The sequence below is a fragment of the Lynx canadensis genome, chromosome A1 (assembly GCF_007474595.2).
Source record: "Lynx canadensis isolate LIC74 chromosome A1, mLynCan4.pri.v2, whole genome shotgun sequence".
NCBI classification, from domain to species: Eukaryota; Metazoa; Chordata; class Mammalia; order Carnivora; family Felidae; genus Lynx; species Lynx canadensis.
This window is the reverse complement of record NC_044303.2, coordinates 196,105,060-196,130,974: the sequence shown is the minus strand read 5'-3', so window position 1 is coordinate 196,130,974 and position 25,915 is coordinate 196,105,060. Positions and strand designations below refer to the sequence as shown.

At 43.6% G+C, this 25,915-nt stretch overlaps 1 protein-coding gene across 1 annotated transcript in view; it reads left to right on the top strand.

Annotated features, from left to right (window-relative positions):
- The first annotated feature begins 5,221 nt into the window (after positions 1-5,221).
- Positions 5,222-25,915, top strand: part of SLC36A1 (solute carrier family 36 member 1) — a 65,183-nt gene continuing 44,489 nt past the window's right edge. The window contains exon 1 of the mRNA XM_030328934.1: positions 5,222-5,483. Within this exon, the coding sequence (XP_030184794.1) occupies positions 5,372-5,483 (112 nt within the window). The 5' untranslated portion in view covers positions 5,222-5,371. The remainder of the gene's footprint in view (positions 5,484-25,915) is intronic.

Here is a 25,915-nt window from a genome sequence, read left to right as displayed (position 1 = left end):
GACTCTCAGGCCCCACTCAGATCTCCTGGATCAGAACCTGCATTGTAACAAGGTCCCCAGGTGGCTTGTACGCACATCGGGGTTTGAGTGGTCCTGCTGAGGTGCCGCTGATGTCTCTGGTCCCAAGACCATGCCCGGTACAGCGATGCTTCAGAGTCATCACCCCAGTGCTTGGCCCATCATCAGAATCAGTTGGGGAATTAAACCACACACACACACACACACACACACACACACACACACACAGATTCCTGGATTCCAAATTCCAAAGATTCTGATCCAGTACAACTAAAGCAGGGCCTGGGAATCTGTTACGAAACAAGATCTCAAGGGATTCTGCTGCTTAGCCAGGTTTGGGGGAGGTGTGAGCTTCCATTTAGTGGTATTTAACCAAGTTCCAGACAGGGGTCCAAGCTCTTCACATCTATTAATCTATCTGACTTTCAGGACAGCCTTTGGAGATGGGTACTAGTATCAGTCCTATTTCCCAGATGGAAAAAACGAGGCACAAAAAGTGAAGTAACTTGCCAAAGTTTGAAATGGAAGGGGGGCTATAAATAGAATTCAGGTCACTTGGCTCTAGAGCAGGGATCTCAGTGCTCCTGACATCCAGGCTGTCCTGAGCACTGCAGGATGATTAACAGCATCCCTGGCTTCTACCTACTAGTTGCTGGTATACAGAACTCTCCTAGTTGTGACAACCAAAAATGTCTCCATGAATTGCCAAAAGTCCCCCGGGGGCAAATCGCCCCTGGTTAAGAACGGCTGCTCTAGAGTCTCTACCTGCCTCCACCACACTTGCTCTGCTGCCTCAGAACCCCTGGGTTTGCACCAAGCACTTTTACACCACAATAGCCTAACAAGGTAAGAATTGCTAGCTCGATTCTAACGTATGACTTACTCAGGGTCATATGGCCTGTACAAAGCTAGGACTCAAATCCACATTTCAGCCCTTTCCTTGATTGACCCCACACGGTGATGTCTGGGGGAAGGTTTTGTGCCTTGCGAGAGAGCCAAGTTGAAGGCCAGGGATGGATCATGCCCCTCACTACAGTTAATTGGTTCAAGGGTGGTACCTGACCCAAGCTGAACTGATGAATTCCTTCTCTGGATTTTTTGGGACCAGCTAGAACTCAGATTTGTTTCCTTCTGGTGCCTAAAGTGGTAAAATCTAAAACTCAAGAGCGGAGAACAGAGCTGGCTCACATTGAGAGAAATAAAGCCAAGACATAGAGTCAACCTGAGCAGAGGCATCAGAAGCACTGATGTGGCGGGACTTCTGGGTTTGTGCTGCTTGCAAAGTCTGACTGCCTCAGGATCCTTCTTGGGGCCTGGCTGTTCCACAAAAGGGCCCTGGATCTTTCTCATACACTCTCCTTTCCCCCCCACCAGTTACTTTTAGTTGAGTTGAATAAGAGTCCTTATTAGTTTGTCCCTGTTAACAAAATACCTACTTGTTGGGGGGGAAAAATCCTTCTTAGTATCAGTAATCTGCTGCTAAAATTTTATGATCCGTGTAAGCATGCTGATAATCAAGTTCCTATTATTTTAAATGGGAAACATTATGTCACATGACACATCAACCCCAAACGTGTAACCAATTTTTGAAACGTAAGTAAAACTCAATAAAATGTCTACATGTAAGCAATAAACTCTGATGTTTGCTATAAATGCTTACCATGTGACACTCAGCACAAATTAATGTGGCACTTACAAGAAGTTGCTTTATCTACAGTAACATCTTCCACATCCTCTTTGTGGACATTTAGTTGTTCTGCTTTCCAAGCTGTGTGGGATTCTAACATTTAATTGTGTCTGCAGCAGAAAAATGTAAGAAACGGCTCAAGACATTTCTCACAGATTGTTTTGTTTTGCCAAATCTGTTATATTGAGTTTTGGGGGCATAAATGTAAATGTTACTTACATAAACAGAGTACAGAAAAGTTGGAGTGGCACAGATGCGTTCATTCTGTGTAGTTTGGGCGTTAAAAAAATAGACATTCTATTAAAAAAAGCAGTGGAAGAAATGTTCTAAGTGAGGATCCTGTATATATGTCAAAACCACATCCCAACCCGAAATTTCCTTCTGCAGGAGAAATGATGAACAGTCTGGAGGGTGTGTTTCCCTACTTTTGTTTCACACGCACCTGTGTGTGTGCACGTGCATGTGTGTGATCACGCGTGCACACACACACGCACACACATCCATCAAGAGGGTGGCCTGGGGTGAAGAACCTGCCTGGAAGAGGTGCTGGAAGATGAGGGCCAGGATTCCAGCATGAGAACGCTGGTGAGCACGGAGCAAGTCCACAGGCCTGGAAGGTTCTGGATGAACACCAGCGGCACCGGGAAGAGGAGTACTGCGCAGATGCGGATGCCCAGGGTGGGCGTGGCAGGAAGGCGCCCTCTGCCCCACAATCGCCGGGGGTCCCGTCGACTGTCTGATAACCTGCGGATAAGGAAGGAAGACAACGAGCCTCCGCTACGACCTCCAGGCCCCGCCCCATGCCCTCCAGGCCCCGCCTCCATGCCCTCCAGCCTTTGCTGCAGATTTTCAGCCCTCAGAAGCACCAAGCCCCTGGAGGTTTCCTTTGTGGAACAGTTTCCGGCGATACGGACTTTCTCTTAGTGACTGGTCAGCCTGCAGGTACAATGCCCCGCAAACCAGATCACGCCGCTAAACTAGATCAGAGCACCTAGCCCATTTCCTCAACAGGGTTCATCACAGACTGTGACTTTACACTAGCTTGATTATGGTTAAATGTTTACCGTCCCCACCGGAGTGTACGTATCCAGTTTGCTCACTACTGTATTGCCAGCAAAGTGACCAGCACCGGGTTGATAGTCAACACCTATTTGCTGAATTGAAAGAGAGCTTTTTAATGAAATTCTGAACAGAGAGATGACCCAGATAACTTCATTTTTAAAAAATATTTTTTAAATTTTTTAAATTTTTATTTTTGAGAGACAGAGCATGAGCAGGGGAGGGGGGGAGAGAGAGAGAAAGAGTGAGAGGGAATTGGAAGCAGGTTCCAGGCTCTGAGCTGTCAGCGCAGAGCCAGATGGCAGGACTCAAACCCACAGACTGAGATCATCACCTGAGCTGAAGTCGGAGGCTTAACCGACTAAGCCACCCAGGTGCCCCCAGATAATTCCTTTTTTTTTTTTTTTTTTAACATTTATTTATTTTTGAGACAGAGAAAGACACAGCATGAACGGGGGAGGGGCAGAGAGAGAGGGAGACACAGAATCGGAAGCAGGCTCCAGGATCTGAGCCATCAGCCCAGAGCCCGACACGGGGCTCGAACTCACGGACCACGAGATCGTGACCTGGCTGAAGTCGGACGCTTAACCGACTGCGCCACCCAGGCGCCCCATAATTCCTTTTTTTTAAATAAAAGTTTCGTTTTATTATTTATTTATTTTAATGTTTGTTTATTTTTAAGAGAGAGAGAGAGACAGAGTGAGCAGGGGAGGGGCAGAGAGAGAGGGAGACACAATCCGAAGCAAGCTCCAGGCTCGGAGCAGTCAGTACAGAGCTGGATGCGGGGCTCAAACTCAAGAGCTGTGAGATCATGACCTGAGCTGAAGTCAGACGCTTAACCAACTGAGCCACCCAAGTGCCCCATAAAGGTTTCATTTTATGATGATAGAAAATATTTATGGTTAAAAATTTAGAAAACAAAGCAGAATTATCTCTGGAGATTCTCTCAACCTTGCTTATAACAGCTATAACATAAAATAAAAGAGAAATAGTCCAAATGTCTGTTAATAAGGACTTGGTAAATAAATCATCTGTGATGAACTTATGATCTATCATTATACAAGAAAAAAAGTAACTAACAGATCAATATCATAGTTTGAAAAGAATGATTAGTACATAGGATATTTGAATATTCATGAAAAAATGTGAAAAATGATTCATATAACTTTTAGTGGTATATTTTCATAGGGGAGAGATTTATAGGGATCTTTAATTCAATAATGTTTATATTATTGTTTGATTTTGTTAAAGAAAGAGCTGTGATGGTTTTGTGTTCTGATGGGATAAAATCAACCCTAATGACTTAAAAATGAAGATAAAAGATACACTTGTAAGTTCATCTCAGAGAGGTAGCCACTGTTACTGTTTTATTTTTAATGTTTATTTATTTTGAGAGAGAGAGTGCAAGAGCTCATGTGTTGGGGGTGGGGCCAGAGGGAGAGAGAGAGGGAGAGAGAGAACCCAAAGAGGCTCCATGCTGTCAGCGCAGAGCCGGATGTGGGGCTCAATCTCATGAACCATGAGATCACTGCCTGAGCCGGAATCAAGAGTTCGAAGCTTAACTGACTGAGTCACCCAGGCGCCCCCAACTGTTGTTACAATTTAGAGTAGATACTATATGTATTTTTACTTTGTATATAGACACATGCAGACATTTGTATTTACAACAGTGAGTCCTAAATGTACGTCATACCTTGTAGCCTTTTGATGACCTATACCACTTGTGTTTGTTTAAGCACTTGGGTTTGAAGAACTAACAAATATCTATGAGCAGTTGCTTTAATAATTCCAGAGGAAATATTCTAATCTCAGTGAGCTCACAGCCTATTTAGAAGGAAGGGATGTGGACACATAACTATATTCAAGGGAGGCTATATCTATCTATCTATCTATCTATCTATCTATCTATCTACCGAAAAGGGAAATATAAGATAGCAATTCTGTGTGGATCAGGGAATGATACCCAGAGGGGGATGGGCACGATTTAAGTACTTGGAGATAACTGGAGGAGGAAGGACATTGCACGTGGGAAGAATAGCATAAGTAGAGGCTCAGTGGTAGGAAAAGACAGGATATATTTGGGAACAGTAGATAGCACAGCTGTGTTGGGACATGGGACACTTACAGAAGAGAAGTGGAAGATCAGGCTGGAGGGTAGGTGGGTGCCAGGTCACCCAGAGTCTTGTGAGCCAGATGAAGGTGTTTAGAATAATATCCTCTCCAACAGAAAGACCTTGATTATTTTCAAGTGGAAAGGTGTGCTTGGTTTTTTCTGTTGCTGCTGTGAGGTAGGGACCTGGAAGTCCCAAAGCAAAGGCCGAATCATTTAAGTTTTCACTAACTTGGTTGATTTGGAGAAAGCTGCTCAAAGCTCAAGCTGGGCTATCTCTGGCCATCTGTGTTTCTGCTCCAGGGCTCTGCCTGCTTACAGTTATCTGCCAGAAACATAAGGAACGCATAGAAGCCCAGGTGATCCACAACCAGGAAGAAGAACACGATGTACCCGGGTGTTCGGAGGAGATTATTATAAAAAGGAGGAAGGCAGAGAGAATATGGGGCCACCTCGTGTGTTGTGTTATCAGCCCCTGCCTCACCTCTCCTACTTGGATGCCATTGCCACCTACAGCCACAGCTATGAAGGCCTGCAGCAGCCTCAGACCTCCTCCAGCTCCAGAAGGCACAGGAATGACCCTGGAAGGCTCATTACCCCCATGTCCAGGTATGTTTTTAGGCAGAAACTTTGTGTCCAGGTAGTTATGGAGTCAAGACCTGCCTTGGCCTCCCTATCCCATTGCCTGCTGCCCAATCTCATCTGCTTGGAGAAGGAAGGCTCTGTCCTCCTGCAAATTCCAACTGGCTTGACTTGGACACTGAACACTTGCTCGGAATTGGCCATCCTTTCCCCCGTGGAATGAATCTGTTTCCACTCTTGTCCTTCCAATCTATGCTCCACACAGCAGCTCTAGTGGTCTTTTAAAAACTCATTGATTATATCATGCCCTTCCTCTGCTTCAAGAGGGGACTTTTCTCTGCTCTTGAATTAACATTCTGATGCATGATTGGCTCTTGCCTGCCTTTCCACTTTTTCCTTCTACAGTCTCTTCCTCCTCAGAATGCTTCGCCAGCTTCTGAAGGGCTCTGAGTTCTTCCCACTTCATGGCCACTGGCGATACCATTTCCTAAGGAAGTTCTCCTTTGCCTCTTCAAGTGGTTGCTCTTACTTGTGCTCCAGATCTTGGTTTAAACCTCACCTCTTTAGACAGGTTTTCCCCAACCCCCTATAGCTCTTATTAATTCATAATTTTCCTTATGTACTTTCCATCTCTACTGCTAGGTAATAAAACTCCATCAAGGCAGGAGTCATGCCTGTTATATTTACTCCTGTCTCCCTAGCACCTAGCATGGGGGCTGGTCTAGAGTGAGTACTCAGTGGATACTTGTTCAGTGAGTGGGTGAATGAATTAATGAGCAAATGGATCCTTGGTTTCTCGGTGAATGGACTCCTCTTCTAGAAAGTACACACAGTCCATGTGACTTTGAGTCATTGTATACTGGTTGGCATTCCCTGATGTTCAGGGTCATGAGCCATCTCAGACTGGCCCAGGGCCTCCTCAGCTTGACCCCTTTTTGCTTATATCACCTTCTGGTTTCTTGGCCCTGGCCACTTCAACCACTGGAACTGGAGGGTCTCTACTGCCCATTTCCTACCCCCTGGTCCAAGGCAAGCTGGACCTAGGCTCTTTCTGTTTAGACAGGTCCACAATTAGCAGAACCAATAGGGTTAAATAGATATGTTCACAGAGTACCCCAAATCACACTTATAGCAAAATGTGATCTCAAAAGGTATTTATTAATGATTGCCGGTAAAGGTTCAACCCCAGCATGACACCCATTGAATTAAGAGTGATTTGTTTCACACTGTGAAAGCAGTATCCAGTAGCCTCATTATTTAATCTTTTGAATTCCAATGACTATGGAATAGTGGGCAGTGGGGGGACAGAGAGGAAGAAGAGCTGACACAAAAAAACCAAAAACCAAAAAACACACACACACACCCCACAGCTCTGCTGTCAGAATGTCCCCTGACTGCAGGGAGAGGTGACTCCAGACTCTAGCCACCCAGAATCAGCTAATCCACACTCAGAGTAACTAACAGTTGTTCTTTCCCAGGAGAACTAGGAGCTAAGTGCGTTTAGATCACATGTTTACCCAGAGTTGTGGTTTTTGGCCTGTTATGATTCACTGTGTGACTTTGGGCAAGTTGTTCCCTGTTTTGAAGGTTCACTTTCCCCATCTGCACTTTTAGGGGGCTGGGTTCTAGAAACTCCTGGCTCTGACCCTGTGAGAGTCCATCTTGGCCCATATGCAAGGCTCGAGTCTTGGTTATTGTTCCGTTGCTGTCTTCCTTTCAGGATTAAAGAAAATCTTCCCGTTAAGCACAGGAAATGTCAATTTTTTATATATATATTTGTTTGCTCCTAGAGGCCACTTCTATAGTCAACAGTGTATGGTTGTTTCTCAAACTTTCATACACATCAGAATCATCCGGATATCTTGTTAAAAGACAGATTGCTGGGGCCCATCCCCAGAGTTTCTGATTTACTTGCTCTGGGATGGGACCCCAAAATGTGCATTTCTAACAAGTTCCCGGGTGACACTGATGCACCTGGACTGGAGACCAACTTTGAGAACTACTTTAGGACACTCAAAAGTGTTGATATTAATTATGTGTTTCTGAGGGACAGATATCAACATTGGACTAGAGGCTGTCTGAGACCTCAGTGGGACTCACCATCCTACTCTGTTCCAGGCAAGGAGAGGACAAGGTACCCCTCCAGGGGGCATGGTCCCAGAGCCAGGTATAGGGGCTGGCCACCAGGGCTGCCTCATCATATCCCCATGGTTCATAAAGGGCCCATTAAGTCTAAGGGAGAGGGCACAGGAAATGGGTCTTTGTTGGGTTTAGCAGCATATCGTGAGATGAAAGCAAGGCAGGCCGTTAGCACAAGGCTGCATGGAAAGGTGAAAGGTAGATGTATGGCAGAAATGCTAGGTGCTAATGCCCACTGGTGCCCACTCTGCCTCCTCACTTCCCTGAAGGGTCTCCAAAATCATCTACAACTCACTAAACATTTAGTGAGTGCCTACTGAGTGTTTGCAGCTGTGCAAGGCACTAGGGTACATATTATTGAATAAGAGAGGCAGGGCCCCGTCCTCCTGGAGCCGTCTGCTAAGCAGATTAACAAGTCGCATGTACTCACTGAACGAATGGTGACAGACACTCAGGCCCAGAGGGGGCAGGGCACTTGTCCAAAGTCACACAGCGAGCTGACCTCTGGTCTCCTGGCTCCCACCACAGTGATTTTCCTCTTTTACGCTGCTGCTTCCCTGAGACCGCATAACTTGCTGGTCTTTGCGGTAGCAATGAAGATAATCATGCACGCTGCCTCTTGTTGCAACGATTTTTACCAGGAGCGTAGGGACTCATGCTCCTCTGGGCTCATCAGAATTTCAGGGAAATATAACAAGGAATGTGACTTCTTTGCCATTTAATTAAAAAAATACAGCGGTGATGAATGCCTATTATAAAAAGGTCAAAGGGTCTAGAAGTATATACAGAAAAAAGGAACATCCCTATTTATATCCTCCCCTGTCTCATTCCAATTTCATTCTCTTCCTTCTTTCCTCAAAAGTAGCTACTTTTCACAGTGTGGTGTGCTCACGTCCAGACCTTTTCTATGCATTTGTAAACATTATGTACACTAATTTATAAACATTGTATATATAAGCAGGCACTTAAAAGTGAGTTTTAAAATCATATATGTATAATATATATATTTTTTTAGATTTCAAATATACCTTCATTTCTTCTGAAAATGGAGGTATTCTTGGTAAAACTTCGGCTACCACACCACCCTTCAGACCAAATTCTGGCACAAGTTAACATAAATAAAACACACCATAAGGTCCTTTACAATTTACAAATGAATATCATATAGATTTTTTACTTAATCGTCAAAGCTATCCTATGAGGTAGATTCAACTGAATGTCTTACGACAGTTTTTCTACAAGAAAACCGGTGCTCATAGAAATTGAGGGAATTGCCCAGTGAACCACAACACCCAAGAAACAAAGCTAGATCTCAAACCCAGCCCTTTTGCCTCCAAATGATTCCCATTGCATTGTGCCCTATACTATGTCCCAGTGGATTTAGCAGGTTTCTTCATTCCAGTGTTGAGCCCAGTGTTGTGAGTATCGTCCATCTCTGCCAAACAGCTCTTAAATAAACTGGCTAAAGCCATTCTGCATTAAGGGTGTGGTAGAGCTGGGGCAAAGCATATGTAATAGTATTTTTTAAATTGTGTGTGTAAGGTGAAAAGTGGACACTGCTTTTGTGATAGAAACTGCAGAGACAAAAACTGAATAAGCTCTTGGCTGATGGGGCATGACTGAGAGGCCTTGTTCTGGGATGTGCGTAAAGAAAAGTGGCAGGAAACAGGGCAAACCATGGCGGTGGAACTAAAGCAAAGCAAGCCTTGTTTGCAAGGAGGCTTGAAGGCTCTCCCTGTAGCAGAAGTAGTGGGCACAGGGGTGCTTGGGGGGCTCAGTAGGTTGAGTGTCGGACTCTTGATTTTGTCTCAGGTCATGATTCCAGGGTTGTGGGCTTCAGCCCTGCTTGGGGCTCCTCGCTGAGCATGGAATCTGCTTAAGATTTTCTCTCTCCTCTCCCTCTGCTCCTCCCCCCTGCTTGCATGCACTCTCTCTCTCTAAAATGAATAAGATAAAATAAGATAAAAAGAAGTGGTGGGCATAGTTCACCAGGACACCCACACAGTGCATGGCCACGAAGCTTATCACCAGCAGACTGAGAGGACCCAGCCAGAGATGGGGATGTGGTCAGAAGGAAGAGAGTTAAGCAGGTATGTTAGGATGAAAATACAGGACAAAAATGGATTGGACAAGAGAATGGGAAGACAAGCCATAGATTAGGAGAAAATATTTGCAAATCACTGAAGAAGGACTGTTACCTACATTAACATTCAACAATAAAAAAAGCAATCTAATTAAAAAGGCAAAAGACTTGAACAGACACCTCACCAAGGAAGACACACAGCAGGCGAAAAAGCATATGAAAACATGCTCCACATCATATATCATCAGGGAATTGCAAATTAAAACACTACACACCTGTTAGAATGGTCAAAATCCACCACCTGACAACATCAAATGCTGGCAAGGATGTGGGGCAACAGGAACTCTCACTCTCTGCTGGTGGGAATGCCAAACAGCACAGCCACTTTGGAAGACAGGTTGGCCGTTTCTTACAAAGCTTACAAAACATTCTTACCATATGATTCAGCAATAATGTTCCTTGGTATTTACTCAAATGAGTTGCAAACTTATGTCAACACAAAGATCTATATATGAATACTTAGAGCAGCTTTGCTCATAATGGCCAAAACTTAGAAGCGACCATGATGTCCTTCGGTAGGTGACTAGATAAACTGTGAGACATGCGGACAGTCTGAATATTATTCAGCACTAGTAAGAAATGAGCTATCAAACCATAAAAGACATGGGAGAAACTTAAATGCATATTACCAAGTGAAATCAAGCTGGTATGAAAAGGCTACTTACTGACTGATTCCAACTATACGGCATTCTGGAAAAGGCTAAACTATGGGGACAATAAAAAGATCAGTGTTTGCCTGGGGTGAGGTGAGAGAGGGTTAGGCAGAGCACAGTGGGTTTCTAAGACAGTGATACTATTCTGTATGATACCACAGTGGTGAATACCTGTCATATATTTGTTCAAGCCCCACAGAACACACACCACCACGAGCGAACCCTAACATAAACTATGGATTTTGGGTGACGATGATGTGTCAGTGTGGATTCATTGATTGTGACGCACGTACCACTCTGGTGGGGGATGTTGATAGTGGAGAGACGTGAGTGTGTTATGGTAAGAGGTATACAGGAACTCTGTACTTTCTGCTCAATACTGCCTGTGACCTAAGACTGCTTGAAAAAAATAAAGTCTATTAAAACAAAACAAAACAAAACACCTGAATATTTAAGAAACGTGGACAGGGGGATCATGAACTCTGCAGTTTGACATTATTGATGTAAGTTATATAGCTAGTCAGTCTCACATGGACAGCCAATAAGACCCTACAGAGAGCAGACCAGAGAAGTAAGTGGCCATGAGTAAAGGAGGGACAAGAAAAAGGAGTGGCCCTAACCCCTCCTGTCATGGGCTCTATCAGAACACTAGAGACTCGTACTAGGTGGCTGTATGTATTTGTGCTGCTGATAAAATTATGCTAATCAAAAAAAGCGTGTGTGTGTGTGTGTGTTGTGTGTGTGTTGTGTGTTGTGTGTGTGTGTGTGTGTGTGTGTGTGTGTGAGAGAGAGAGAGAGAGAGAGAGAGAGAGAGAGAGTGTGTGATTTGTAACCCTCCCCTCCCCCCACCCCCTGCCCCCCGGCTTGTGGGGCAATGGAACAGACCCTGACTTGGGAACTCAGTTGCCTGGTCTCCATCGTGGCATCGCCTCTGGTTTCCTGAGGCAGACGAGGTGATGTTAGTGGGCACAGGGGGTGGCTAGCGCCCTCCTCAGTCTCCAGGCTGTGTCTCCGGGCCCCGGCTGGCACAAGCAGAAGTGAGTTCGGTGTGCTGCAGTGACCCTCCTGGATCCATCGTTCATCCCTGTTCCCTTGGCACAGCTGCTAACTCTAGATCTAATTGTACTCAGGGTTCCAGGACAGGAAGCCTGACCTTAACTTAGGGGTGTTCTGGGGACAAGCGATACAGAGCATTTCCTCTGCCTTTCCCGTGATCTCTTGAGGACAAAGCTTCTCATAAAATGGGTCAGGTTGTGACAGAAGACCCACGGGATGCCAGCACCAGGCTCAGACCTGCCCTGCACAGGCTCTGAGGGAGAAGTGCCTCATGCAACCCTCTCAACGCCTCGGAAAGCAATAGGATTTATTCTCACAATGCTACCTATGGCTCAGAGATGGGACAGTTGGCCTAAGGTCACACAGCTACGGTGGGAATAGCAGAGCCGGGATGGGGGTGAGTGCATTTTCCTGTGGTCTTACACAGGACATCCTGGAACCTCAGAAAGTCATTCGTTTCAATATTCTCTTCCCTCACATACAATGCTTCAATTGTCCTACTACAGTCCCCCTCTATAGGCAAACCTCAAGCAGACTGGCCCCTTAAACCTTCAAGGACAGATGATAATTTATCTTCCTAAAAAATCTCTGTCCATAACGCAACCTTCTTTAAAACTCCTTCTAGGTGGGGCGCCTGGGTGGCTCAGTCGGTTAAGCGTCCGACTTCAGCTCAGGTCACGATCTCGCGATCTCTCGGTCCGTGAGTTCGAGCCCCGCGTCGGGCTCTGGGCTGATGGCTCAGAGCCTGGAGCCTACTTCCGATTCTGTGTCTCCCTCTCTCTCTGCTCCTCCCCCGTTCATGCTCTGTCTCTCTGTTTCAAAAATAAATAAACGTTAAAAAAAAAATTAAAAAAAAAAAACTCCTAGGATTCAACAGTACTCATTCCCCTAAAAAATCTTCCCTTACCTGCAATTTAAGAGATTGATAAAGAGGATGTCGCCTCTGTCTGATCATTCATTTTGCAAACCTACACTGGCTCCTTGTGCCCAGTGATAGGCTTGGGAGGACGCAGAGGTAAATGAGGCCTCGTCATTGTCCTCAGACTGCTCAAGGTCTGAACAGCGAGTCTGATCCATGCTAGAATTAGCTAACCTTTTCAGCAAATAATTGCTATTTGCCAGGCACCATGTTAAGTGCTTTGCATGACTCAACTTAATTGGTCCTTAACAACAATCATCTGAAGTAGAAACTATTATTATCCCCATTTGACAGATGAGAAAATTGAGGCTAAGACAGGTTGAGTAACTTGTCGCAGGTTATATAGCTAGTAAGTGGCAGAGCTGGGATTTGAAGTCAGTTCCATCTGATGCCAAAACCAGTGCTCATTTCCACAATGTTCTACTGACCCAGGTTAATGTCAAACCTGGGATTCTTTGATTCTGCTGGCAAAGACTTGGCCTGTCTTCTTCAGTAGAGGCAGATAATGCTTTATAGGTGTCCTCACTGGCAACACCATTTCTCCAAAGAGTAGCTCAGACGCTACCTCTAATGCAAGCCTTCCCTGCTTTGACCATCTGGAAAAAATACCTTTCTCTTCTGAATCCTTGATTTCACTCATGCCATTCTGTCTGGGATTTCAGCTATGTGTGTACATATCTTCCTCTGTGAGTTGCGAGAGCCTTAGAGAATCGTGTCTCATGTTCATTATTGTAGCCCCATTATGACTGGGTCCTCAATAATGTTGAAAGGATCCCTAAAAAGTTATGCTCATGTCAAAAGCATTATCTTCAAGGAACATTATTGTTGCCCATCTCTACACCTCTCTTTGCCTGTCAAAATGGAGAAGAGCCCAGATTTAGCTATTTGAGCTATTGAAAAGAAGGAAAGAATTCCCACAAAAGTCTCAAGGTACAAGATCCTAGACGCAGGAGCTACTGTTGGGGAGGAAAGGACATTTACAAGATCCCACTGGCCTCCTTAGACAGCAGGAGCCCTGATGGGAGAGTTGCTGAGCCCTGCCTGGGAGCCCCTGGGACATTCCTTGGGCTGCACCATTCAGGGACTGGCTGCTGGCAGAGGTGCCCCCAGCCCCAGGCAGGTGGATACATCACTCTTCAGCTCCAAACACTGTGTGTGAGGGGTGGAGAGCCTCCATCGCTTGGCAAAAGCTTGAGCAAGAACAGCCTTGGCATGTAGGAGCTGCAAGGCCCAGCTCTCAGCTGCTTGAGCCTTAGAAGCCTCAGGAACTTCAGTACAGCTCCATCCCACTGGCCTGGAGTGATGCAGGCTCTGATCCTCAGGAAGAACAAAAGACCAAAAGCACGAATGAATGTGCTTTTCCTCCACTCCCACAGAGACTTCTCACCACTGCTCTAAGAGTCTGTTCTTTTCCTTCTACCAGTACTGATTGAATGCCCACGTGCCAGGAACTTTTCTGGGTGCTGAGGATCCCCCGGTCCCAGGCAGTGTGGTGCCTGTTTTCCAGGAGCTTAGTTAGACACCATGAATATTACTCAGGGTTTCTCATAAATAAGTAAAAGTTTCAACTGTAGTAAGTGCTCTGAACACTTGAGTGTAATAAAAGCAGTTGGCTCTTGCAACGAGGTCAGCAAAGGTTTTCCCGAGGAAGAGGGAAGTCCTCTGTGTGGCAATGTTCTTTTCACCTCCTTGCTCTAATTAAAATGTGGCTCCCCTGAGGTCACCATTTTCTCTGCAGGTCACTGCTTCCAGATAGTTTGCCCTTCACCCCACCTTAAACACTCACTCCCCCCATCATAGCCTAGGCCTTGTCATCACCGGAGACTACACCACCTTCAAAATCTCTACTGCAAACATCCTATTCTCTAGATGGCTTACCAACTCCTATCGGTCCATCTTCTATCCATGAGTCTGCAGACCGCACCAGATCTTTGACATCAGGGCCCCCAGTCTACCAGTGCTACTCTGCTCCCTATCTACTGCTCGTCCCCTCATACCCTCACTGCCATCTTAACCCAGCTATTAGACAGTCATTGCAGTCACCCCTGCCACTCACTCTTATCCGTCTTATCCCTTTCCTTGTATTGGGTCCAACTTTCAAAGCCGTAATACTGGGTAGATGCAACTTCGCCTCTACTTTGAGACTACACCCAAGCAGTTGAATATGGGTTGAGAAATATACACAGATTTGCCAGCTGGTTGCATCTTAAATTTATGAACACGACCCTCAGGTGGGTCCCAGCACTGTTGGGCAGATCTATGACCTATCTTGTTTCTGTTGCTTTCCCATTCTTCAGGAGAACTGTTTCTTATCTCTTCTCTTGATTCAAACCTCCAGTATTCTCCCCTTTTCACTCTCAGCTGATGACATTGTTTTTATTTCATTGAGGAAATAGAAGCAATCAGAAGAGAACTTCCTTATCCTCCACCCATGAAATCTACCCACTGACCTGTGTCTGAATCATATACCAGGCTTTTCTCCCACAAAAATAGGTAAACTGTCCTCACCTGTCGTTAAGTTCCTTTATCTTGCACACTGATCTCCTCCCCTTCCCTTTACTTAACCAAGAGTTTTGCTCTTGCAATGATCCTTCCTTCTCTCTTGGACCATCAAAATTCCCCTTCCTGCTGCATTGTTCCAATGAACATATAAACATAATAGAGTAACTGTTCTCTCATCTGTCTGTTCTCTTTCATAGCACAACTCCTCGAAAGAGGTGTCTCTACTCACTCTCTCCAATTTCTCACTTTCCATTCTCTTGAATCTATTCCAGTAGACTTTGATCCTTATTACTTCATTGAAACTATTCTTGTCAAGGGTAACAATGCCTTGCATTCCAAAATCCAGTGGCTAAACCTGAGTTCTCATCTTGTCTTAGCTGGAGTAGAGATTTCAGTCTTTTTACACTTACAGTTTTCACCACAATGGTGGATAGACTGTAAGGTGCCACCTCTGTTGATATTCACGGTATTCGTGCTCTTGTATATCCCCTCCCCTTGAGTGTGGGTGGGGCCCATGCTTGCTTCTGACTAACAGAATGTGGCAAAGGTGATGGGATGTCACGTTCATGATTACATTATGTCATCTAAGAATTTATATAACCAGCAGACTCTCTCTAGAGTCCTCAAAGCTCAGCTGGCTTTGGAGAAGTGGCATGTTGGAAGGCTCACATGGCTAGGAGCTGAGGGCCAACAAGAAGCCAACTGCCAATGAGAAGCTGAGGATTTCAGTCCTACAATAGCAAGTAAATGTACCAACAACCCAAGTGAGCTTGGAGGAAGATTGTTTGGCAGTTGTGCTTCCAAATGAGAACACAACCCAGCTAACACCTGACTACAGCCTTGTGAGTTCCTGTAGGCAGAGGACCCAGTTAAGCCACCCCTGACCCACAGAAACCATGAGACAATAAAAGTGTGTTGTTTTAAACCACTAAGCTTGTGGTAATTTATTACACAGCAATAGAAAGCTGATATAACTGCTTATCTTTTATATGAGGTCATTGCTATGTTTTTTCCATAATGGCATCTTATATTGGATTTTTTAAAGACTCAGATACAATTTATTTGCTTATCAAACGGGTACCATTCTGTGTCTTCATATGCAAATGGTAACCATAGAACCCTAGGGTCTAAGTGAAGGTCATCGGAAGTTACCAAGTATGACCTTGAATGAACACCTTTGTCTCGCAGAGGCTGTTTCCCATGTGTAAATGAATGGGTTGCAGCAGACCATCTCAGAGAAACTCTGAGGTGTGACACATAATGATTCTCTGGCTGACCTTGGGCCCGCCCAGTCATCTTTGGAAGGAGGAAGATTTGGGAGGTGAGCTTCCTTCCCCTATTCATTTCAGCAGCTAGGGGCGGAAGCCCAGACTGAAAGGGATTTGCTAAGTCAATGGTAGAGCTGGCCTCAGCCCTTTCCTTCGAGCTCCTATGTCAGTGCTTTTTCAGTGGCAACAGGAGGCCCTTCTCTCTTCTCAGCTCTCCCAGGCCCTTTGTTAGCATTGTGAGGTAAAGTCAAGGTCTGCCCACCCTACAGATGGGGCTTTGGGGGTTTGCTCCAGATCTCTCGGACCCTTGCCTGGGTCCAATCCTGGGAATATTCCTTGTCCAATGGTGCCTCTTCCTGCCTTATTTCAGGAGGACCTACCAGTTGGCCTTATCTTGTGCCAAGGAAGCTGTTGGCTGAGTAAAAGGTTAGGAGAAGTTCTGTGGATGAGGGGGAATCTGTAAGCAGGTTTCAGGTAGGGCGGGGGCTATAGCTTTGGAGAACCTGAGCCCAATAAGCTCTTGGAAACTTCCCCCCAAACAACCTTACTTTAAAAACTAATACTCAAAATAAAACATACACACCCAGGTTTAGACTATTAATATTTTAACCAGAGGATTTATAATAAAAACTGGAGTCTTCTCATCTAACCTTCTCCATGAAAAGTCCTTCTTTCTGTGGCTAAGCTTTTTTAACATCTGTTTTTTCAGTTCTCTAGTTTTCCATCTCTCTATACAATATAATGAGTTTTCAATTTATTAATACAATGTTAGTGCAAATTTGTACCTGTTTTAGTTATTTACCTTTATAGCTTTAAATTATATAAGCATAGAGATAAATTTATTGTCAATTACAAATATTTGTACTGGTTTTCTATTGCTGTTGCAACAAATTACCACAAGCACAGCGGAGTAAAAGAACACAAACATTCTCGTACAGTTCTGGAAGTCAGAAGTCCTAAAATCAAGATGTTAGCAAAACTGTTCTTTCAGGAGGCTCTGGGGAGTATCGGCTTCCTTTTTCTCCCAGCTTCTAGAGCCTCCCACATTCCCTTGGCATGGAGCTTCCATCTCCAAAGCCAGTAGAATAGCATCTTGCCTCTTCCCTGACCTTCTAGCCTCCCTCCTGTAAGAGCCCTTGTGATGTCACCAGGTCCATCCGGATAATCCAGGATAATCTCCTCATCTCAGAACCCTTACTTTATTTTTTTTTTATTTATTTATTTTTTTAATTTAATTTTTTTATTTTATATATGAAATTTATTGTCAAATTGGTTTCCATACAACACCCAGTGCTCATCCCAAAAGGTGCCCTCCTCAATACCCATCACCCACCCTCCCCTCCCTCCCACCCCCCAACAACCCCCATTGTTCTCAGTTTTTAACAGTCTCATATGCTTTGGCTCTCTCCCACTCTAACCTCTTTTTTTTTTTTTTTCCTTCCCCTCCCCCATGGGTTCCTGTTAAGTTTCTCAGGATCCACATAAGAGTGAAACCATATGGTATCTGTCTTTCTCTGTATGGCTTATTTCACTTAGCATCACACTCTCCAGTTCCATCCACGTTGCTACAAAAGGCCCTATTTCATTTTTTCTCATTGCCACGTAGTATTCCATCGTGTATATAAACCACAATTTCTTTATCCATTCATCAGTTGATGGACATTTAGGCTCTTTCCATAATTTGGCTATCGTTGAGAGTGCCGCTATGAACTTTGGGGTACAAGTGCCCCTATGCATCAGCACTCCTGTATCCCTTGGATAAATTCCTAGCAGTGCTATTGCTGGGTCATAGGGTAGGTCTATTTTTAATTTTCTGAGGAACCTCCACACTGCTTTCCAGAGCGGCTGCACCAATTTGCATTCCCACCAACAGTGCAAGAGGGTTCAGAACCCTTACTTTAATCACATCTGCAAAGTCCCTTTTGCTGTCTAAGCGTTGCGGGGATAAGGATGTGGACATCTCTGGAGACCATTACTCTGCCTACTCCATCATACATCCCAGTTTACCTGGAGCAGTCCCACTCTATGCCGATTGTCCTGATGCAAATATTAACAAGGCCCCTTTCATTCTCAAAAGTGTCTCCATTTGAAATCACATCGATACTCTACTTATCCAGCGTTTCCCACTCTTTTTTATATCGTAACATGTAGAAAATAACATTTTCTAGGTCCTCAGGATGAAAGAACAAAGCCTGTTTATGGTTAGGGCTAACTGTCTCAGGAGCTCTAGCCACTTTGGGACCTGCCTGGCTGCTTCAAGGGGCAAGAGTATCAATACCTCAGCACCCCATAACCCATTTGTGATACCCCACTGGCCATCGCACAGCACTGGGAAAGTCTTCCTTCCATTAAAGCAGTATAATACGTTTAAAGCGTGCTCTTGTGATGCCCTCCTGTGTGAGCAGCCTTTGGTTCCAAGGGTCTCACACACGTGCATTGACGCTCCTGTCATTGTAATCCTGGGGGCTAGTGCAGGTTGTCGGACTGATGCACCCCTTGCCATCTTTTCACCTGCGCCTCCCAGTTCTGTGTCTGCAGAATCTTCTGTCCCTCACACACTCTCCCAGGCATCAGAATGCCAATATTGGTGGCACAGCACTCGTCCTGGATTCACAGGAGGGGCTTTTGAAGCACTCGTACATTTTTTTCTCTGGGACTCCAGAGCGCCTAAGTGTCTTAGCTTTGTAACATACTCTTCTTTCTTTAAACGTACTCCATTTACCGCAGAAATACTCGTGGTAAAACATCTTATCATTATCACCGCCTTTCAGATCATTATAAAAATCACAACAGCTTGGCCAAGAGGCACATTATAACGGGTCGATCTGGCACCAGCACTTTTCCTATGTACTTGAGCCGGTATTTGCTTCCTTAGCAGGGTCTTTGCTTTAAATTGCTGCTTTTCATTTCCACTCTGTTCCTAATTTATTTTGCAGGATGCACTGTCCCTAGTCCTCAGCATGTGGTGTCATGATGGTGTTCAGCCTTCGTTATAGGAATATTATGTCTTCCAATACCCATTGCCAAACTGAGGATTTTAAAATTCATTTTTCAGCACTTGTGCCGCTTAATGAATCCTTGAATTGTATCGTTATGGCTTACAGAATGTTTTAAATTATACTAATGATGAATGCTCACGCTACAGCTAATAACTACTCAGACCTCTCACACAAGTGCCATGTGACCAGGGCATTTCTCTCTGTATTCTCACAGAAGGACCAGGTGGGCACTTCTGCGTCCCAGCCAAAGTGGCCGCCGTATGGAAGTTATAGTGTAGCACAATTCACTGTGCCCTTCTGAGCATCAGTCTGGCTATTATGACATACTTTGTGAAATTTTGAATTTGGGTGGGATTCTAAAGGCTGTAAATTCTGCATACAAAGTGGATCTTTACTAATATTTTTATATCACACTACCTTAAATTCACGTAACTCGTGCATACAGACTGTGTCGTGTGCATATGCACCCTGTTTTTTTTTTTTTTTAACAAAATGTAATCATTCTCTATATGTTATTTTGTTACCTTTGTATGATGTGGGGGGCCAAGGGCTCCAAAGCAAGGGCTCTTTTCTAGAGCAAAGAGACACATGACCTGCGTGAGACTCTGGGTGCATCGCTCCTCCTCTCTGGGCTTTGGTTTCCCCACCAAAGGATAGGGGGCTGGACTCACTGATCCTAGAGGCCTGCTCCTGCCATTGCCTTCCTGGTCTTGTAGAAGGCAGCTCTACTCTTCCTGTGGTTCAGTCCAAAGTATTTATCTCCTCTCTCTCGTACTCCATTTCCTCCCATCGACATTTAACATTTCCAATCTACCATAAAACTATTTTTCAGAAATTGACCACTTCTCACCATCTTCACTGTGCTTATTCTTGTCAAATCATCATAATCTTATTCCAGATTATAGAAACTGCCTCCTGACTGGTCTCCCCTTTCTGCCCATGCCTAAATCAACCCAATAGGCAGAGCATCCTTTTTTTTAAAAAAATTTTTTTTTAACGTTTATTTATTATTGACAGACAGAGAGAGACAGAGCATGACCATGGGAGGGGCAGAGAGAGGGGGAGATACAGAATCCGAAGCAGGCTCCAGGCTCTGAGCTGTCAGTACAGAGCCCGATGCGGGGCCTGAACTCACAAACCGTGAGATCATGACCCGAGCCGAAGTTGGATGCCCAACCGACTAAGCCACCCAGGCGCCCCCAGAGCATCCTTTTAAACCCAAGTCAGACCATGGCATTCATCTGCTCAGACTCCTCCAATATCTTCCCATCTCACTCAGAGTAAGAGCCAAAGTCCTTAAAATGGCTCACAGAGCTTTATACGGTTTTCGCCCACTTGTGCTTGCTCTGGCCTAATTTACTTCTCTTGCCATAGCTTATTCTGCTACAGCCACACTGACCTCCTTGTATTTGTTTAATTCTAATATAGTTAATGTACAGTGGTATATTAGTCTCAGGTGTACCGTATAGCGATTCAACACTTCCATACATTACTCAGTGCTCATCATGATAAGTGTGCTCTTAATCCCCTTTTCACACCACCCCCCCCACCTCCCCTCTGGTAACCATCAGTTTGTTTGCTATAGTTAGGAGTCTGTTTCTTGGTTTGTCTCTTTCTTTGTTCATCTCTTTTGTTTCTTAAATTGCACATATGAGCGAAATCATATGGTACTTGTCTTGCTTATTTCACTTAACATTATATCCTCCGGGTCCATCCATGTTGTTGCAAATGGCAAGATTTCATTCTTTTTCATGGCTCAGTAATATTCTGTTACATATACATACCACATCTTCTTTATCTATTCATCTGTCAATGGACACTTAGGCTGCTTCCATAATTTGGTTATTGTAAATTATGTTACAATAAACACAGGGGTGCAAATATCTTTTTGAATGAGCGTTTTTGTATTCTTTGGGTAAATACCCAGTTGTGGAATTACTGGATCATATGATAATCCTATTTTTAATTTTTTGAGGAGCCTTTCACAGTGGCTGCACCAGTCTGCATTCCCAACAACAGTGCGAAAGGGTTGCTTTTTCTCCACATCCTTGCCAACAGTTGTTGTTTGTTGTGTTTTTGATTTTAGCCATTTTGATAGGTGTGAGGTGATATCTCATTGTGGTTTTGATTTGCATTTCCCTGATGATGAGTGATGTTGAGCATCTTTTCATGTGTCTGTGGGCCATCTGTATGTCTTCTTTGGAGAAATGTCTGTTTTATATTTTCTGCCCATTTTTAAATTGGATTATTTTTTATGGTGTTGTGTTGATAAGTTCTTTATATTTTTGAATACTAATACCTTATTGAACATATCATTTGCAAATAGCTTCTCTCATTCACTAGATTGTCTTTTAGTTTTGTTGATTGTTTCCTTTGCTGTGCAGAAACTTTTTATTTTGATGTAGTTCCAATAGTTTACTTTTGCTTTTGTTTCCCTTGCCTCAGGAGACATAACTAGAAAAACGTTGCTATAGCTGATGTCGGAAAAATTACTGCCTCTGCTCTCTTTTAGGATTTTGATAGGTTCAAGTCTCACATTTAGGTCTTTAATCCAGTTTGAGTTTATTTTTGTGTATGGTATAAGAAAATGGTTCAGTTTCATTCTTTCCATGTAGCTGTCCAGTTTTCCCAACACCATCTGTTGAAGAGATTGCCTCTTTCCCCTTGCATATTCTTGCCTCTTTGTCATAGACTATTTGACCATATAATCATGGGTTTATTTCTGGGCTCTTTACTCTGTTCCATTTGTCTGTGTGTCTGTTTTTGTGTCACTGCCATACTGTCTTGATGACTACAGCTCTGTAATGAATCTTGAAATCTGGGATTGTGTTACCTCAGGTTTTGTTCTTCTTTTTCAAGGTTGTTTGGCCATTAGGGGTCTTTTGTGATTCCATACACATTTTAGGATTACTTCTGTGAAAAATGCTGTTCTAGTTCTGTGAAAAATGCTGTTGGCATTTTGATAGGAACTGCATTAAATCTGTAGATTGCTTTGGGTAGCACGAACATATTAGCAATATCTGTTTTCCCAATCCGTTAGCATGGAATATCTTTCCATTTGTTTATTGCCATCTTTAATTTCTTTCATCAGTGCTTTATAATTGTCAGAGTACAGTTCTTTTACCTCCTCAGTCAAGCTTATTCCCAGCTATTTTATTATTTTTGGCACAATTGTAAATGGGATTGCTTTCTTATCTTCTCTTTCTGCTACTTCATTATTAGTAACAGATTTCTGCATATTGATTTTGTATCCTTACTGAATTCACCTATCTGAATGAATAGGCCTTACTGAACTCACCTATCAGTTCTAGCAGCTTTTTGATGGAGTTTTTAGGGTTTTCTACATACAATATCATGCACACACTGACTACTTTTTAATTCTTCAAATAGGCTAGGCACATTCCCTCCTGGGCCCCTAGAACATGCTATTCCCCCTGCCCAGAATGCTCTTCTCAAAGAAGTCCACAGGGATTGTTTCCTCCCCTATTTTAGGACTTTGTGGAGATATCACCTCTCAGTAATATATTCCTGACTATTTAAAAAGGCTTCAATCCCTCCTCTCTGCCTCTAGACTCCCTCTCCCACTTTCCTGATTTTCCTCCATAGCAGGTACACCCGCTGACATAACATGGATATTACTTATTTATTTTTGTTCTCTTCCCTCCCTAAAATGTTTCACAAGGGCGGGGATTTTTGTCTATTGTGTTCACTGTTTTAGGCCCAGTGCCTGGCACATATAATAAATATTCATTAATGAAAAAGAACCAATTTCTTTATTTTCATCTTCTTACTCTTCTATTTGATTCTTCATTTTTGTTATTACATTCTTAATTTCCAAGAGCTGTTTTTTTCCCCTAACAATATTTTTTAAAAGCAGTATTTTTGTTGTTGCTATCGTTGTTATGTCATGATGGCAACAACTTGTCTCTCTGAGGATATTTGTCTGCGTGTTTGTTTTTTGCATGGTCTCCTCCAAAAGGCTTCATGTGTTTGTGCATTTGGTTATTCTTTTGTCTTGGAGGTTTTCCCAGATGTCTTGTAATCTCTTTACAATTTTTAAATGAACCTTTAGGAGTACAATTTATATACAATCAAGTTAACGTATTTTAGGTTCCCTCCCCACCTCCCCCACCCCCCCGGCCCATGTGGCTCAGTTGGTTAAATGTCTGACTTTGGCCCAGGTCATGATCTCACAGTTCATGAGATCGAGCCCTGCATTTAATAAGTATTTAATTTAATAAGTAAAAAAATAAACCCACATAACCAGCATCCCAATCAATATATAGAATGTTAGCATTACTCCAGAAAGCTCTCTGTGTCCCTTTGCAGCCAATCCCCACATGTTTCTTTGACACATGTCAAGAAACCATTGTTCAGCTTTCTGTCACTAGATTTGGTTTTGCCCATTCTTTACATTTATATAAACCGAATCATATAGTATGCAGTTTTGTGTGTATGGCTTCTTCCACTTAGCCATAATGAGATTCATCCACATTTTTGCATGTATCAGTAGCTCCTTTCTGCTCTGTATGCCACAATTTGTTTACCAATTCACCTATTGATAAGTGTGTGGGTTGTCACCGATTTAGCTTTATTAAGGTGTCTGCTGTGAAAATTTGAATACAAGTCTGTGTGGACCACACAGCCTGGACCCGGGTGAGGCAAGACAGGAAGCCTAGGTCACAAAATTTAAGAAGGCACCCGCTCTTGTGTTCATGTAAGTGCCAACCCTGCGCCTGTACAATCCTAAAAGTGAGTGCCTCTTTAAATGTCCCATCTGAGGCACCTTGCTTGCCTCCCCCTAGTCGAGGCCCTGGTGTGGATAAATACTTTTATTCTCCCTGGGTCAATACCTAGGAGTGGAATTGCTGGATCACAGGATATGTGTTTAACTTCATAAAAAACCATCAAAAAAACTTTTCGAAGCGGTTGCATCACTGTCCACTCCCCCCAGCAGTGGATGAAACTTCCAGTTGCTTTACATCCTCAACAAGTGTATTTCCAGTCGTTTCTGTTTTATTGCCATAGACCAATTGCTTCCTGCAAATATGGCTCATTCCTGTGCTTCTTGCTGTTATTTTTATCTTCCTGGCTTCCTGGATCCAAACCAGATTCAGGAGAGCTTTTGTTGAGTCTTGCTGAACTGTTTCCACACCCATTGTTGCAAACAAAACAAATAGAGCCGAGCAGCTCTAAGTGAGCTCTTCCTCTTCAGGAAGAGCGTTTTCACTGTTGCATTCCTGAGATCTGTCCCCACTGGGTCCCTTTGCTTCTCTTTGAATTTCTTTTCCATTTCCTTTATAGCTTCTGTCTGATCTCAGCGCTTTTGTTAGCCCTTACACATATTTCAGGATCTGTGGATTCTATCTTCTCCCTTTGCTGAAAATAGAGTTTTCAGAGTTTTTACGTTTTGCTTTTGCATAGTTTTCGAGGAGTAAAAGAGTCAAAGTGCTTTTTTATGTATACTTCCATATATTTTTAAAAATATTTTTTAAGTGTTTATTTATTTTCGAGAGAGAGAGCGAGAGAGAGCACAAGCAGGGGAGGGGCAGAGAGAGGGAGACACAGAATTTGAAACGGGCTCCAGGCTCAGAGCTGTCAGCACAGAACCCAACGCGGGGCTTGAACTCATGAGCCATGAGATCATGACCTGAGCTAAGTCAGACGCTTAACCGACTGAGCCACCCAGGCGCCCCATAACTGTGTTAATTTCTAATTATGACTGCATAATGATAAGCTTGATAGAATCCTAACAGTATCTGAAAATGATGCAAAGGTCTTTCTAATAAGAGTGTGGTGGCCAGATATAAGAAAGAATCCTTATTATAGTCAGTGCCTCCCAGGAGCCAATTGGGGAAGGCAAAGTCCCCCTTGCATCAGTAATTCCAACAGGGAGCTCTTTGGTTCTCTTAAGATCGGGCTTTCTTGACCATGACATCAGAAGGAGCCATAGAATCAATGAAATTCAAGACCTGGAGGTAACCTGGGCTCAGAAGCATTCCAAGCACAGTTTCTGGCACTGATCAGTCAATAAATTGCTGGGTTCTTCCAGGGATGAGATGAACTCACTGGCCTTGCTATTTTGAATTGAGCACGAACCTGCATTCTTTTATCTTTCCCTGGTGAAATGAACCAACTGGGGTAGATATTTTAAAAAATATGGTGGGGTGAGGGGCACCTGGGTGGCTTAGTTGGTTAAGCATCCGACTTCAGCTCAGGTCATGATCTCATAGTTTGTGAGTTCAAGCCCCATGTCTGGCTGTGTGCTGACAGCTCAGAGCCTGGAGCCTGCTTCAGATTCTGTGTCTCCCTCTCTCTCTGGCCCTTCCCCACTTGTGCTCTGTCTCTTTCTGTCTCTCAAAAATAAATAAATGTAAAAATAAATAAATAAATAAATAAATAAATAAATAAATAAAATATGGTGAGGTGCCTGGGTGGCTCAGTTGGTTAAGTGACTGACTCTTGCTTTTGGCTCAGGTCATGATCTCCTGGTTTGTGAGATCAAGTCCCATGTCAACACAAAGGCTTCTTGGGATTCTTTCTCTCTCCCTCTCTCTCTGCCCCTCCCTAGCTTGTGCATTCTTTCTCTCTCTCTCTCAAAATAAATAAATAAACATTAAAAAATATATATGGGTCATAGCACATACAAAGGCTTTAAATATATATAATAATATATGTTTATGAAATAATTGAGACAGTATATATAGATAGTTAAGAGTAAGAGTCTTAAGCAAAACAGTAAATACTGTTTTTCATGATTCTAGATTTTAACGCCACAAA